This window comes from Parasteatoda tepidariorum, chromosome 6 (genome assembly GCF_982258835.1).
Source record: "Parasteatoda tepidariorum strain Cologne lab strain chromosome 6, Ptep-v5.0, whole genome shotgun sequence".
Taxonomy (NCBI): domain Eukaryota; kingdom Metazoa; phylum Arthropoda; class Arachnida; order Araneae; family Theridiidae; genus Parasteatoda; species Parasteatoda tepidariorum.
Genome location: NC_141760.1, coordinates 93,837,300 through 93,854,992, shown reverse-complemented (window position 1 = coordinate 93,854,992; position 17,693 = coordinate 93,837,300). Strand labels below are relative to the sequence as shown.

Genomic DNA, 17,693 nt, shown 5'->3' with positions numbered 1-17,693 from the left:
AGAAAGAAAGATACATTATAATGAAGCTGACATAGGTTTTAGAACATTTATTTAAGAAATGAAGACATTTTGGGTGATACTCTGAGAAGACATTTAGGAAGATATTTTTGAATAACTTATTATTTGTATTAAAAGTAATATAAATAAGTTTTGTCTGGTAATGATTTACTTCATGTGTCTCAAGCATGACAAGTTACATTGTTACGGAGTTGACATGGTTTAGAACGTTTCTTTAAGAAGTGAAGACATTTTGGGAGAAACCTTAACAAGTCATTTAAGAAGACATTTTTGATTAACCTTATATTACTGTTAGAAGTAATATAAATAGGTTTTGCCTGGTAATGATTTATTTTATGCGATGCGTCTCAAGACAAAAAAAGTTACATTACTATGAATTTGACATTATTTAGAACATTTCTTTAAGAAATGAAAATATTTTGAGAGACACTTTGAGATGTCTTTTAGGAAGACATTTTAGAACCACCTAATATTAATATTAAAAGTAATATAAGCATGTTTTGCCTGGAAATGATTTACTTTATGCGTCTCAAGCGAAAAAAGTTACATTGTAATAAAGTTAACATAGTTTGGAACATTTCTTTTAGAATCCATTAGGCATTGTGGAAGGCACTTTTGAATAACCTATTATCTTTTTTAAAGAAATAAAAATAGGTTTGGCCGTAAAGTTACTTCGTGTATGGCTAACAAAATAAGTTATATTCTAATGCAGGGAAGAAATTAATTTATGGGACATCAATGATGTTTGCTTGCCCTTGGTCTTTAGAAGATACGTTATTGATATAAACCATTTTTAAAAAAAACTTTAATACCATTTTTCAAGTGGTTGTTTGTTTTAGATCGTGTTCACTATAAAAAAAATATTCGGAGATAAATATTCGCACTACGCTCATCTTCAGTCACTAAAAATCGCATTACTGCATATTGTTTAGAATAATTTTCGATGCTATTATGTGAACCGGTTAATCAACGAGCAATCTGCGTTGAGTTTCTCACGTCTCTATTGCTACTACATTTCTGGTACTACAATACAGAATACAGTGGTGATTCTGTACTACAATACAGAATCACCACTTCTTATTTACACAACCTTTACACATAAAAAACCGATAAGGAAATCAAAAGAATGGTTGTTTTTTTATTTCCAAGAATGTCATATACCTTCATTCAAATATCCATATAAAGCGATTAGTGTTATTGACAAAATTAAACTTTAAGAGTACTTGATGCAGAGATCCAAGCAATTTATCTAGCATTACAGAACCTAAAAACAAGATCTGATGAGTTTCTAAGAGTGGTTCTATTGGTAGACTCCATTTCTGCAATTCAAGCAATCACAGAAAACCAATGTTTTAAAACTAAGCTGTTAAACGAAATTCAGCTCGATCTAAACCTCCTCAAGGAAATGAATAAAACTATAGTTATACAGTGGATCCCTTCACATATTGGTATCAAAGGCAATGAGAACGCAGATTATCTGGCAAAAAACGGAACAACTATGCCTCAAGAAATAACAACCGTCGCACCTGATACTCTTAAAAAATACGCTATGAAAAAAACTCAACGAAATAAATAATTATGATTTAACTATAAAATCAAAATTCAAAATATGGGAAAATATTTAAGACAATTGGAAATTTCTCTGTTACCAACCCCATAAAGAAGCAGTAACCCATTTTAGGCTTAAAACAGGCCACGATTGCTTATCAGAACATTTATGTAATATAAAAATTCTTTCCAGCAAAACATGCCCAATTTGTGACACAGGTGTATTAAACTCTGATCACCTCTTGTTGTGCAAGGGACTAGATAGGAACTACCAGAAAAGTGGGAATGTCACTAAATTGTATTGGGACGCAAGAACTCTCTTGAATTTTCACTAACTTTACCTTTTTCATGTTAATGTTTAAAATTCTATATAGTTGAAATGTTTGTTGATTCATATGTTTAGTGTTCTTTTTTGTTCACTTTACCTAAATTGTAGAATTGGTTCTTTGTTATTTTTCTGCTTCTTTGTGATGCAGTGAGCTGTCAAATTTTCTGGATTGAATTCCTAATAAAGCCACATGAAACACACTTTAAGAGTACTCATATTTAACATAATATTATAGTCGGGTAGAGAACTTAGCATTACGTTTTTGTTGCTTTTCCACTTATAAAATAAATTTATTTCTTGTCGTTATTCTTAAAATACCATTCCTTCGGCACTTTTGGCTCGACAGATACATTAATCAAAATGTAATTTAATAGTTTATTTCGAATGTCTCAGATAGCAAAACTCGTAAAATGTACTTAAAAATTTTCGTCAATATTATTTTTTGATTTCGATTGATATTCATGCAAAAACTAAATGATGCAGCTCGAGAATTTTTTCATCACATATATGACATATAGTTCTTCTTTTACAAAAATCTTTTACACTTGTTGTAATGACCTTGTCATTTTTTTAACTGGGACTGTACTTGCATTACCGGTTGGAAATCTTACTCTGGAAGACATGTCAGTTTTGCAACCTTTGAAACCTTATATTCTTCTTCAAACCCTATCCCCTCCATGCTAAAACCGTTCAAACCTTCAAATAAATGAAAACCTATTCCTTGATAGAAATCTAAGGAATCTTATTAAAATTCTTCTGCCTCACTGAGAAACACATGATAATAATAATAAAGGGAGGGGGAAAGATTTGGCGCCTTATTTCTTAATTGCGCAATTACTCTAAGCACGTGTAAACATATGAAGGGCAAGAAAATGTGGAACAACAGGAAAAGACCTTATAAAATTAATTCAAAAGTGGCAAAAACAATCATTGATTATTTTTTTAGACTTTTTTTAATCAATGATTGAATACGCCAATCATTGATTATATTTTTAGACTGCCTTAGTTAGAATTTCTTATATTTGTTAATTATTTTAAATATGCCGGGCAATTTTAAATTAAAAATTTATTTTTATTTAAATAAGTTATAAACTATCGGCTAAACCTGCCCTGCATAAGTAAAAGATTTATTTATTTTTTTAAAAATACTTTTATGTTTGGTGATCATAGTTTAAGTGTCAACGAGATGATAGTTAGACAAATCTTTATAGTCACATATACCACCTAAATGCATGTACAGAATTAGCTCACCAGCAATATATTTCATTTCATTTATTCATATATTGCAGCAATACATTTCATTTCATTTATACATATATTGCAGCAACATATTTCATTTCATTTATACATATATTGCAGCAATATATTTCATTTCATTTATACATATATTGCAGCAATATATTTCATTTTATTTATACATATATTGCAGCAATATATTTCATTTCCTTTATACATATATTGCAGCAATATATTTCATTTCATTTATACATATATTGCAGCAATATATTTCATTTTATTTATACATATATTGCAGCAATATATTTCATTTCATTTATACATATATTGCAAAAATATATTTCATTTTATTTATACATATATTGCAGCAATATATTTCATTTCATTTATATATATATATTGCAGCAATATATTTCATATTTTTTAAATATTTTAAATTTCAGAATATTTCTGACAATTCTTAATAACTCAACGTTTTTGCTTTGAAAGTCACCCTTGAGCACAATTTTCAAGGTCATGGTTAAGTACTATTAAAGGGAAAAAATAAACACAAACAGAACAAAATCGTGTTTGGAAAAATGCTTAGCAACTAAAAATACCCAAATAACATTAATAATTTCAATTTAGGAGTAAAAAATCACGCAAACTTCCAATCAGTTATTATGACCAAATATAGTTAAAACACTCTAAGGTGATACAGAGTCACATTCGATTAATTCTAAATAATGATAAATTGGCGAAGAACACAAAACAATTGCTTTTATGATATTGCTTTCATGAGTGATTTGATTGCTTTTAGTGCCAAAGTTAATCAATACGCTTTTAGAAATTTCTCGGAAAAAATAATTAAATAACAATTTATTTAATTTTTATTTTACCATATTCAAACAAAACAGTCAAATAACCGTAAATAAGATGGTATTCAAACTGTTAGCTGAGTGAAAATCGTCTATTAACTGCTTTCACCTAATACAGTTAAACAACCATAGTATTATCGCACCAACTAAGGCTCACCTAATGAAGCTACATGCTAGTTGTTAATGGTTAAAAAAACCACATAGTTTTGTATTTATTGCTTTTTAACCGTACTAGTTGTAAACGGTTTTTGCACCTAATTCATATTGCATTTTTATTTTTATTTACTAGTTTTACTAACTTTTTGATGCTTAATAAAACTAAAACTCACTTTTCTTTACAATTAGAAGGTATAATGTCATATTTCCACTATACTTTTAACATATTCTATCTATAACTATGATAGAGTTCGCGATCATTGTATTCTTATTACTTCAAAAAAGCCGACACTTTTGACGTCTAATTTAATGAAGAGTTTTCCTAGAATCGTATATACATTGCAAATTAGATTATCTGAGTTATAGGTCAAATACGTCAACACTTTTTCACAAGTAAAGGAGTTTTCAAGCAGGCATATTTTCACAAATGATATAATGTTTTTCCTGGGATAACGACAGGAGGTTAAATATGAGTGCAATCAAACTATTACACTCATATTTAACCTCTTTGTTATATTGTTTGTCTTAAGAAAATGTATAATCAAACCTACCCATTACCAAAAATGATAACAATTACCATTTTCCCGGCTCTATTTGAACGCCATAAAACTTGGTAAATTTCATGAAGCGCTTTGGTAATAATTTTGGTAAAATTTCAATTAAATATACTGTTATAATACGTGATAAAATTTGATAATTCTGATAAATTATTATTAATATTTTTTCTTGTTGTTGTTATTGCCGTTATTGTTCATGCTGTTACTGAAGATTTATTAACATTGTTATTACTTTTTCATTTAGCAGACTCCTATCTTGTAGCTATTTCGGTTTGACTTTTTTTATTGATTTTACTATTACATTTTATAATTACTTATTTAAGTTTTTCTCATTCTGTTTACGTTATTGTTTCCTACTATATTATGCCATTGTTGTTTTGTTCATATAATAATAAAATAAACATTTGTCTGTCTGTGTGTCTCTTCTATAACTCAACCGTTTATTCCATCATTCCAAAATTTGGGCAGCGGTTGCAAAAAGCAAATTTTGCCTCCGATTTTAAAATTCATTCGAAATTTTCAAGTGATTCGTTCGGTTGAGCCGTATTAAAAATTAAATATTTTTCTATTGACTTAGAATTCGCCTTTGATAAGAAAAATTAAGACTGCCGACTATTTTATTTCTTTCAAATATTTCAAAGATTACATTTACTATCTTCTGTTGTTAAAAAAAAAGGAGTTTTTTGCACACTCTTTGATACTTAATATTTTTTTATTCGCTACGTCAGAAAAATTCAATGATCAGTATGAATATGAAAACAATGGTGGATTACGTCACCAAATTAGTATTCCTCAAGTTCCTTAAGACCTTGCGTTCATTCCTTTTATGCTTTCAAAATGTGAATCTGTAAAACTAAATAATTTAAAATCAACAGTAATTGAAATAAAAGAATAAGTTATGTATTGAAACGCAAAACTAATGGAGAAATAATACTAATTCATATTAGATTTTAGGAGAAACGTAAAAAAAACGCCATACTCTTATTAACGCAAATGATGCTTAATTAAATTTGTTATTTGGTAATAACTTAAGAAAATAGCAATTTCTAGAAAGCAAAATTAACTTAGAAAGATTAGTGAAAAGAATTAATTTAGAGATTTAGAAAAGAAGATTCTTTCAGGGGAACCGTGAAAACCCCCCATACTATTATTGACTCTAATGAGGTTTAATTAATTCTTAGTAACATGCACAAGTTGAAAAAAAATAATAAGCTGTGTACAAAAAAGAAAAATAAATGGAGAAACTATACTAATTCGTTTCAGAGAAAGGTGAAAGCATTATAGACTCTAATGATTCTTAATTTTGGTAAAAAGTACAAATTGGAATGAAAATAATATTCTATACAAGACAAAATCAACAGAGAAATGATACTAAAAAAAGTCATTAAAACTGATTCTTCTTATTTTATTGACCGTACATATTTGATTTTGTTTTTGTACTGGCATCTATTATTATTATCATCAAATTACTGTCGTAAACATAATAGCAAATTATTATGTAATTAATGCTACTAATGAGTTGCGACGTGTCATTTTTCATTAGTAAGTATGCACATCAATGAAATTGCAGTAAACAAATTGTCAACAAAAGATGTGTTCATAAGTAATGAACTGTGATATTTTGATTACAGAGTTGGAAGTGATCAACAAGGAACTTAACCGTGAATAAATAACTACTTCAAGGCAAATCGTATCTAAATGAAGGAATTGCGACTGCCGGTCAATATCAAGCCTACGGCAAATTTTTTTGTCATATGTTTATTCAGGAAATAAAAACATACTCGTATTTACAGATATATGGATGGCTGACCCTGTAAAGCTAAGCACAGATGGCGCTAGGGGTTAAAATGTCTTCCGGGTCACTGCTTCTGAATGATTTTTAAGCCTTAGCTTGAAAAAACGCACCATCCAATATTATTATACTATTTTTACGAGTCCGAATTGCCCACTCTGTAGGAAATTCGAAGTAATGGATAGGAAGCACTTGATGGAATGTTCGGCTGTACAAGGAGACTCCGAAGTGAACAGATATTGGAGTGCTATACATCTGCTAATGAGTCATTGACTTTTTTCTCTTTTATATGCTTATTCTTCTTGTTAAGAGTTTGTCAATCTCAGCCATTGGAAAAAAATATTATTGTACTTGTAGTGTTTTCAATATAACACGTTCTTACAATCTAATTTTCACAAAACAAACCACAAATGAATTGGGAAGACTCAGCAAGCTTTCTATGATGCTATCCAAAAAATAACAAATGACGCTATTTTACACAAATATAGCCAAATAAGGGTTAACACTCAAAACATGGCTAACCTTACACTTTATTTATGCTGTGTTATTAATTTTTGTAGCAATAAAGGAAACAAAGGAAATAAAAATATGACCACCGAAGCCAACGTCTTCAGGGGTTACCGGTCCCGGTAGCCATAAAACAAAACCTATTGAGGGAGAAGCAAATGCCTAAACTCCCTCTGTACTCCGAAGGTTTTGTATAAAAGTCCAGGAAAAACATGAAATACAAAGTTACTATTAATTTTGTAACATTTGCCTTAGGACCAGTTAGAATTTATAAATTACGGAAAACTCTTATGAATGGTAAAATTACGCGTAAATTTAAGCACAAATCACAATAAAACATCCTAGAATATTAAACCTGTTCACGCATCACCGCGGAAGCATAACATAAGGCGGAGGGATACACAGGAAGTTTTCTAAATTTCTTCAAAACTAGTAAAAATAGGCATGTTTAATGTTGTGCGAAATAAATTTTGTCAGAAAAACGATATTTTCTTTAAAAAATCTTCGTGGTATAACTAAGGCAAAATATCGATAAAAGAAGGAATGACTTGTGTGTTGACCTAAGCATGGTCCGAAAATTTTTTATCAATTGATACACGAGGCACTCTGTTTATTTTCGAAATTATCTAAGCATGACTTCCGTTATATCAAGATAAACCCCGTTTAAGCGCGAGGCTTTATTAATCCTGCCTTTTTATAGAAAGAAAAGTAGATCGGAAGTATATGAACGTTGTGTTATAAATATCTGTAAGGTTTTATACAATGTACAATAAATCAGAATTTTTAAAACTCTTTCTTGAAATATCATACATAATTTCAAAATGAAAAAAACACAAAGTAATTTTTTTATTTTTCCTCTTTAAGAATCATGTTTTTAGGCCTATAGAAGAACTCCGTAGAGAAGGTCTTTTTGAAAATGTATGCACATCAGCTTTAATGAATAAATCTGGAGCATGGAATTGATAAGCTCATTTTTCCATTAAAAGCTTTTTCATTTGATTTTTTGACAAGAAAAATTTTTTCATTTCATAATAGTTTAATATTAATTTCCAAACTGAGTTGTTCCACTATAAATAGCTTAAGAAAGCATTATTTTTGAGTAAATCAAACTTATCACACATTTTCAGAATGTTACTTGGTACACCGTAAAAAATTCCGGATAAAATTACTGTAAGAAATAGGGTGCCGAAAATTTTTACCGGAACCTATTAAGGAACAAAAAATCTGATATACCGTAATTTTTACAGTAATACTTACCGTAAAATACCTTGAATCACTCAAATTAAATAAATATTACTGTATAAATTACGGTATAATATTTTACGGTAAATTAGATTTTACGATTGATGCATTTAAAGTGCCGGTACCTTATACCGTAATTTTTACTTCCTCTTCGATTATGTGTTTGTAATTGAGGGAATAAAAAATATAAACAATCAAAAAATCTCTTTGGTAATGATTTAAAATTACCATTTCTTTCTCCCTCTTAGTTAACTTCCCTCTTCCTAAGTTAGTTAAGTTCTATTAAGTTCCACCCTTGGCAAATGAGTGTTTAAAACGGATAAGTTTGAATTTATGATTAATTTTTGACATTATGTGATAATGACATTTTATAGCATTATGTGATAATAACATTTAATTGCGTTGCGCAAGGATAAAAAAATGCATAGAAAATAGATTAAGGATTGCAATTTTTAAGGTATCCGACTAGTTTCGACAACTTTTTTTAAAAATATTAATATAAAATTTTAAAAAAAAACTAGTTTAATTGCTTTATTGTGCATAAAAACACATAAAACTAGCAAAAATTATTTTTATTATTGCAAATGACTTTTTTTAGGTCTAAAAAAATGGCTTTTTTTGCATATACGCTAAACACTGTAAAACATTTTTATCCTCTAAAACAAAAAATGCTTTGAGGATTTTATTTTGAAGACTAATAACTATATTTTTGATCTTAAAAGCAAGTGCATATACTTCTGAGTTAGGGATCAATGTAGTTAAAAAAGCAAAGTTTTAAAAATTTCCGCACGTGTCTTCGTGAAAAAACATCCATAAAAATGAAATTCCACTTTTCTCGCTCTGTCTGTTGTTCAGCACGCGTGTGCTAATATCATAAACATTCATGAAAAATCGTAAACAATTATTTTAAAAACAGCATGAGATATCTTATTTAAGGTGATGAAAAATGTTTAAAAAAAATCTGATTTTGAGATAAACTCATTTGAAGACTTTCATTAGTTTATCCGCAGTTAACACCTTACACAAAAAACTGCTATAACTTAATAAATAATTGGAATTCAGACAAACATAAAGTATTTTTAGAAAGATAAGAGTACAGGAATTCTAAATTTATAAATTTCGAAAATTTTGCCCAAAATCATGTTTTAGCATTAGTCAGATACTGTAATTTGGATTATTTAAAAAAATGTTTTTGATTTTGAAATTTAAAGCAGAGTCTTAAACCAAAGAATCATTTCAGAGCAAAGTGAATATAAAACTACGTAAAACCTCTTATTTAACCTTCAACCTTAAATCTTTTATTTATTAGCTATTAAGCCTTTAAACCTCTTGTGACCCGAGTTTTAAATATAAGCAGAAAAGGCGATTTTTACTTAGAAATATGTAGATCAGAAGAAAATAAGCAAAAAACGTAATAAAATACTTTTTAAACAAGAAAATAACTCAATTAATTAAACTTTTGTCATGTTTTATGTGCTGTAAAATACTTTTATAGTGTATTTCGCATTTCGGTGTAGAAACAAAAACCACTGATTCAAATCTAAAGATATTTACGTGCCATAAACTGTCCAAATAGATACTTGAAGAAAAGAAAATGAACAAATAAATGCGATAAAATATTTTTGAACGAAAAAGTTCCAATCAAGCAAACTTAAACAACTTTTTTTTTTAAAATATACATAAAAAAATAATTAATTTTGACTTTTTGCATTATTTTATGTACTGTAAAATATAGTAAATACTACCGAAACATGGTTAAGACTACCATGCTTTTGGCGCTTTGGGAACACCATAAGGCTGAAACATGGTGTTATAATACATAATGCATGACATAAAAATTATTTATTCGATTAAATTTTCTTTTCAGTTTTGCATTTTTATTAAATGCGTCGAAATAAAAACTATAATTTTGGAAAGCAGAATTGCCGTAAACCATTTCCATATAAATGAAAAAATAACCATATAAATGCCCTAAATACCATATATTTTGGTTTTAATAACCCAAAATTATGGTTTTTTGTTATCAGAAATGTCATTGCCGTACAGTAAGGTAATTTAATATTATTTTGAATCTGACAATTGTAATTTAAGATCTTTGAAACAATTTTCTTATTAAAAAATTAAAAGGTATTTAAAAATTTTGAGAAAATCAAACTTAGCGGAAATTATTATACTGAAAGCAAGAGGTTAACATTTACACTTGGAGACTATATATCTAATATTTAGTCCCATTTAGATATTAGGTATTTAATCTCTAACCTGTATATAAACCTAGTTGCCAAACAATTTATTATTATCAAGTTGAATTCATTCTTTAAAATATCATTTTAGAACTTACTTCAAAGAAAGAATTTTCTTCAATCAGCTTTGAAGTTTCTTTCAGGGGACGAATTTTCATTGTAATTTCAACCAAGTTTATCACAAACAATTAACTAAATTTTCAAAACTATATAAATAAGCTCCTTGGTATGCTAGTTAACAATACACCGATAATTTTGAAAAATCTAGAAAGCAATGTTTTGATGATAAAGTTCGATTTGTGTTCCATTATTTACTTTGATTAATTAGTTGACTGAAATCGCTGCAAAAGATAAATCCTAGTTTTGATAAACCCGATAGGTTACGAATTTATATAGGGGATAGGTGGCTCAGACCCTGCTTGCTCCAATCAGCAGCCCCCATGATTGCTTCGCATTTATAATTGATTTTTCTTTTTTAAAGTCAATATTTTTCACAAAAAAAGATTGGTTAAAGTCCTTTTGCCGTCAGGCTAACCATGAGAGTTTCTCGTGGTTTTTCACTCCATGTAACGCAAATAAGAGTTAGTTCCATCAAAAAGTCCTCCACGAAGTAAATTTCTCCCATTTCTTGATCCAGGAGTACCCTTGTCTTCTGGATTGGGCTCGAAATTACTAGGCTACGGAGTTGAACATTGGTAGTCGAAAACCCAAAAATTGGTTCGCTGCTCAACGAAGGTTATAAAATAAAATAAAATGAAAAATTACTTTGTCAATAAAATGTAAAAATATTTTATCTTAGGACATTTCCTCGAAACGAAATGAATTATTACCTAGATTTGAAAAATGATCAACCGTACTTGGAAAAAAAATGTTACTCAACTTAGAACTGTTAACTTAGTAAAAACTAGAAACTTAGAAAACTGTTAACTTAGAAAAAAAAGGTTACTTAAACTTAGAAAAATAGGATGTGAGACACACTAATAAGAAATAATAGAGAAGTAATTTTATTCTTTAGTTATAATCATTTGTCTTTATATCATTTCAAAAAAAGAAACGGATTTTATCTCTCTTAAATTCTTGAATTAAGATTTCTATATTTTTAAAATTTTCAACATAAATATTCAGATGTTTCATTTGGCTACATCTAAGTTCTTTCTTTCCCTCTCTCTTTCTTATTTTTGAATATTGTCAAATTTTGAGTTCAATCCGTTCAATGAAAATACTGCAACTGGTTTAGAATATACGAACGGATACCGAAATATGTTCAATATATTTAGTTCAAAAATATTCGTAATCGAAAATCATGTGCCGAAACTTAACTTATAAATTTTCCTGTCTTTTTCTTTTTTTCTTTTTCTTTTAAGTTGCATTCAAAAGTATAAGGGTACGTTGTGAATTATTTTTGTCATTTGTCGTTTGGATAGGCTATTTATTCGCGGTGATAAAATACAATTTTAAAAAATATTTATACACAGCGAAAAAAAATTCTAATAAAATTACCTAACTATAGGGTAATAACATTTCTAGTAATAAAAGAAAACATTCTGCTAAATGAAAAAAAAATTACAGTGATTAAGCCATTCATTTGGTAATTTTTCCGTTCATATGGCTACAGTTTACTGGATATTCTAGTTTTCAAAATTGCTGCTATTAATACCATACATTTAGTAAATAATTCAAAACTGAAAAGTAAATTTAACCGAATAAATAGTTCTTATGACATGCTCGAAGGTATCATGATTAAGTTCCCAAATTTTACTACCTTTACCATATTTTACCACAAAATATATAACCTTAATTTATTGTTAATATTACCAAAATCATTACCAAAGTGCTTCAGTGAAAATTACTGATGCATTCAAATTTGTGCTGATACAAGCTCTATTAAACAGTTTTCTAAAATTTACTTTAAAATGAATTATGAATGTAAAAACTAAATATCACTCGGGAAATGTCATTTTTTTTAAAAATTTAATTTAGAAGAGAATTTTTTATTAAAATTAGTATCGGCTATTTAATGTAAAGTTATAAATTTCATGGATAAATTTGAAATAATCGAAAAATAAGTAATTTTAAAAAAAAAATGCCTATAAAATTAAAAATATCATAAATGTGAAAGTTATGAACAAAGGTTAACGAATAAATCGAATAAATCAAGTAAAACAAGTTCTTGTCTTCGATTTAATAGGCTTATAAATTAGTTTTTATTTATTTACAACCTAAATTCTCTGTACGGTGTTTAACTTACTAGCTGATTTACTGATTCGAAGTTTCACTAAATTGCTACCGCTGTAACCTTGTTTTTTTCTTTATTCATTAGCTATATAAAAATAATTTTTTAAAAGACTGTATTCATAGCAACGCATTATTTATGAAACAATACTACATGACAAAAACTAAAATCCACGTTTTTTTTTTTCCTCTCTTTCTCTTTAAACTGTTTATTTTTCGTGCAATGCAAAAAGAGAAAAAAAGCGAAAGAAAAAAAACATGAAAGTAGTAATAATAGTGAGTATCAAAAATGTGAAAGTTGTGTAATGAAAATAAGTCAATAAATAAATAAAAAAAATGGTATTACTAAGTCCTTAATCTAACTCAGACGTGTTTTCATGCAAATTTATTGCTATCTTCAAGTCACGAAAAATGTCACTTGAATAAACAATTCCATTGGGCGTTGTGGAGGCCGGACTCTGACGTCAGAGTGGTATGACTTTCAAATGACATTCAGAACGGGAAAAATAAAGTTTTTCGGCATTGAAATTTTTGTTAAGTTTATTAATTTATTTAACAGTTTTTTTAATTATCGTTCCTGCATTAAAACTTGATACTTGCATTCTTTTTATTCTGCGATTTTATTTTTGGCGTTAAATATTGAAGGGAATGAAAAAAATAAGAAGCAAATTTAAGGAAATTAAAAACGTGAATGATATTAGGTATCTAATCGTCGAATCTTAATATTTAGATGAGTGCGTAAACAATTTAGATAATAATGAATTTGGCGTTGAAAAATTTCTCCCTCTCTTGGAAGCTCTTCCAAGAAAATATTGTTGATGTTATCTTAAGTTATTACAACTTTTTAAACTTGAATGTTAAAAAACTTACAAATATTTAGGTTAATATCAGCTTTGAAAAGAAAGCGCTTAATAATTTATGAAAACATTTTTTTAAAGTTTTTATTTCTCATAAGCTGTTTCAGCTATTAATTTTTATCAATTCCTTGGCTTATGAAATTATCAACATTACTGACAAGTTTCGTTTTTATAATAATAATAAACATAAGTAATCAATTAAAAAATAAAAGTTATTCAACTAGATCAGTGTTTCCCAAACTTATGACTTTTGTGTACCCTTTCTAAATTTTTCGTAACGCTGTGTACCACTAATAAAAAAATGTATGTACTTTTTACTATAAAAAATTGTGCAAAACTTAAAAATCACAACTGGCTGTTGACACCAGTAATTAACTGTTAAGTCTGCAAAATATAGCCAATAGAAAAATACGCAACCGTAAATTTTTATGGCTAGCTTTGTTTTTAAATACATTTTTTTGAAATTTTCGTTTGTTGCAAGATATTTCACATAAGAGCGCGTACCCCCGCTAAACTGTTCACGTACCCCTGGGGGTACGCGTACCACACTTTGGGAAACACTGAACTAGATCAACAAATTTTAAAAAAATCGCGTACAATTATGTTTTTTGTCCAAAAAAAAATGGAGGATCACAAGAATATCTATATTACGATCGTCAAATTTCCAACGATATCATAAGTAATTATTTTATTACGGAAACTCCTTAAGTAACTATCAATTTCTTGAAGATTTTTAAAATTAAATTCGTTAGAAATTTTCTTTTTAACATTGAAGAGGAAGTTTGATTAAAATTTAAATTTCTCAATCATTGTAGATGTAATCATTAAATATCCAACAAGTGACATTCTATAGATTCATTCTATTTATTTAAATATACTTTAAAGACATCAGTATCTTCTATAAACCAATGAAATCTTTAAAAACATTATATATTTGAACAGTTGCTTATTGAAGCAGAGCAACTAAGCTGTATTAAATTGTTTGCTGAGTTTGATGGCCAAAAAATACAGAGTTGGCAATGCGTGATCAGTATTAGGAGACTTAGTTAAGCAAAGAATGCTCTAAACTATGTCTGGCGAAAATAGAAAAAAAACACGTGACAATTAAAACATCTAAATGAGATAAATATACTGAGATTGAACAACTAAATTGACAAGTGAGTGTACTGTTTCTGAAACTACAACTGAGTAAATTGCAACTGTTGAACTTGTTACTGCACGATAGATTGTCCAACGCACTCTTTGTAAATCCTATAGTTTAAGAATGAACTATTCGGATCTTTAGATTAAAATAACTGACAAAATATATACAGAAATTTAATATTTCAGAAATTAATTATAACTCGTAAAATGTCCATTTCAAATATTTTTATCTGAAAAAGAATAATATTTTAATTGAAATTTTGGCGATCGTTTACCCTATGTAGACTGGTGTGAAATTCAAAATTACATAACTAAAAAAAGTATAATAAATATTTATTCTCAGATGGTTAACCATTTCGACTAATTCATATGAAATTATCTTTATTTTATAACCGTCGTTGAACAGCCGGCCCAATTTTATGGGTTTACGACTACTAATGTTCAAATCCGTAGCCTTGTAATTTTGAGCCCAATCCATAAGACAAGGGAACTCCTGGATCGAATATTGGGAGAAATTTGCCTTCGTGGAGGACTTTTTGATGGAGCTAACCCACATTTGCGATACATGGAGAGGAAGACCACGAGAATCTCCCACGGTTAGCCTGACAGCAAGGGGACTCTAACCCATGATCCGTCTACCACTGAGGATATTTCACGTCAGCATTGCGGTCGGTGCAAGCCGGATGCGGAATTCGTATCGACTGGGATTCGAACCCGGTTCGCCTCATTGGAAGGCGAACGCTCTATCCCCTGAGCCATCTCGGCTCATATGAAATTATTTTCATTTCTTTGCCTAACTTTCCTCTTCGAAAAGTATAAAATAAAATGATTAGTTATCAGGCTGAGTAGATGTGTGAATGGGTCCGCCCTATAAAAGGGTGTGACAGAAGTCAAACTCTTGGCCATAGATGGCGCCACTAGAAAACAAGAATAATCACACCCCTTGCCTTAATAGCCTACGACAACAACAACATTAGTTATCGGGTAAGAAAATAACTGACGCTCGGAGGGTTAATATAAAATGTTTCTGAATTAAGTACTAAAAGAATGGAATAAAAATTTGTCTAATAAATGCTTTTAACATAAATTTTATTAAGGAAGTTGTTATAACTCCAAATACAATTAAAAACATGTATTGCTTCACTTTTTGATTGAATGAATACTATAAATATTCAAATGTTGGAATCAGCAAAACTGTTCCAAACGTAAACTATATTACATACTTGAAGTAATGAAACAGCAAACAATGTTCAAACTGACAAGGGAGGGGGATGAAAGAAGAAAAAGGAATTAAATCGAATTTAAAAGCTCAATGTAATCCAAATTGAAACAATATTTACTTATTTTTGAGCAGAATGCGTATATATTATGTATTTAGCGATGAGGAGGTAGAATTCGTTGGCTAACGGCAGGATTCGAACTAAGAACCTCTCAGTTCGTAGTAGGATGCTCTATGTCTTCTATGTGTTCGTAGAAGAATGCAGACAACGTATACTGGGTTCGTAGAGGGATGAAGACAACAAATGTCTCTCTTACACATTTCTCCCACCACATCACGTGCATAGTCTCTATGCATTTTGCTATAAATATAGTGTATGCTATAAATATAGTATATGTTATAAATATAGTATATGCTATAGATCATATGTTGTTTCAATTTTGAATACAAATTGGGTTTTCAAATTCGACCATTATTTGTTTTGGAACTATTTTAGCACATTTTTGTTCAATTTAGAGAAACCCTTTTTTTACAGAGCAGCCCGTGTCCACTTAAATAAAGTAAACCACGTGAGAGCATCTTGCTTCTAAAATAGTATATCAACAAATTTTAGGTTATTATATTTCTTTGCGTCTTTGGAAAAAAAAACTCTCACTTAAATAACAATAAAAAAATTAAAATACTTCATACTATACAATAACAAAACCATGTAAAAGAAAACACTAAGTAAGCGATTAATCGTCTTATTCCACAATTGATAGCAGATTTAATTTGAAATTACTGCTGTAAATTATATTCTATCGAACGTAAGAATTAAACATAAAATAATATCTAATTAAAAGATAAACATTTAAAAATGCATGAAAGTGAATAATTAAGCTAACTTGATCTCTGTTACTTCTTCCCATATTAAATGATTGCAGATTTAATTTGAAATTATTGCTTTAAATTATATTCCATCTATATGAATATGAACTAAGCATAAAATAATAACTAATCAAAAGATAAACATTTAAAAATGCATAAAAATAAATAATTAAACTAACTTGGTCTCTTTTACTTCTTCCCATCTTAAAAAACTATTTATGCTTCAGAACAGAATCAACTTTTTAAACCGATCAAATGGACCTAGGAGGAAATACACCACACTGATCAAACAGATCTTCAACTTCTGAGATCAACAGAGGGTACTCCAGATTGATCGACACTTCACTTTCTTCAAATTTTTTTTTCCTTTATCAAACTTCTGTTTTCTTTATCATAATTCGGTCAGTTCTTATTTTTTTCCTTTCCTTTTTTTTCTTCTTTTCCGAACGCGGAACTGGTTCGTCCAGGTCTCATTTATCTAAATTGAGACACTCTTTTCATCAGAGACGACAGACCATCAAACTATCTTTTTACCAAAACTAAATATGCTGTTCACGAATCCGGATGACGTTTTTCTCTATGAACGTTTTTCCCTACCAAGGACAGAATTGGTAAATGAGTTAACGTCTCTTTTGACGTCAGGTTACATATTATGAATAATTGTTTTGTTGGAGCACATCGTCTGCAGTTTGCACAGATTTACACCGACGAAGTCGTTATAAAGATATTAGGGCTGTTGTGTTCCATCGTGGAAGCTTAAGAAAAATACTCCACGTGCATTAGCACTTTTTTTATATATATAAAAAAAGTTGGTTGAAATTAGCTTTCAAGTTTGCTCAACTTAATTATGTTTATAGAAAAAGTTGTTATCAAAAATGCTTCAAAATGGAGAAT

General features: G+C 28.9%; 1 protein-coding gene across 2 annotated transcripts in view; it reads right to left on the bottom strand.

The window, feature by feature from the left end:
- The window catches only part of LOC107457369 (solute carrier family 2, facilitated glucose transporter member 1), a 64,428-nt gene extending 47,110 nt beyond the window's left edge, over positions 1–17,318 (bottom strand). Inside the window, exon 1 of one of the 2 annotated variants that reach the window (XM_087166193.1) lies at positions 16,979–17,318. In XM_087166193.1, coding sequence (XP_087022319.1) covers positions 16,979–17,002 — 24 coding nt within the window. In that variant the 5' untranslated portion in view covers positions 17,003–17,318. Of the gene's footprint in view, positions 1–10,579; positions 10,720–16,978 lie in introns of those variants that run through there. The other variant, XM_043045334.3, reaches the window with a different exon arrangement.
- Between the last annotated feature and the right edge of the window lie 375 nt (positions 17,319–17,693).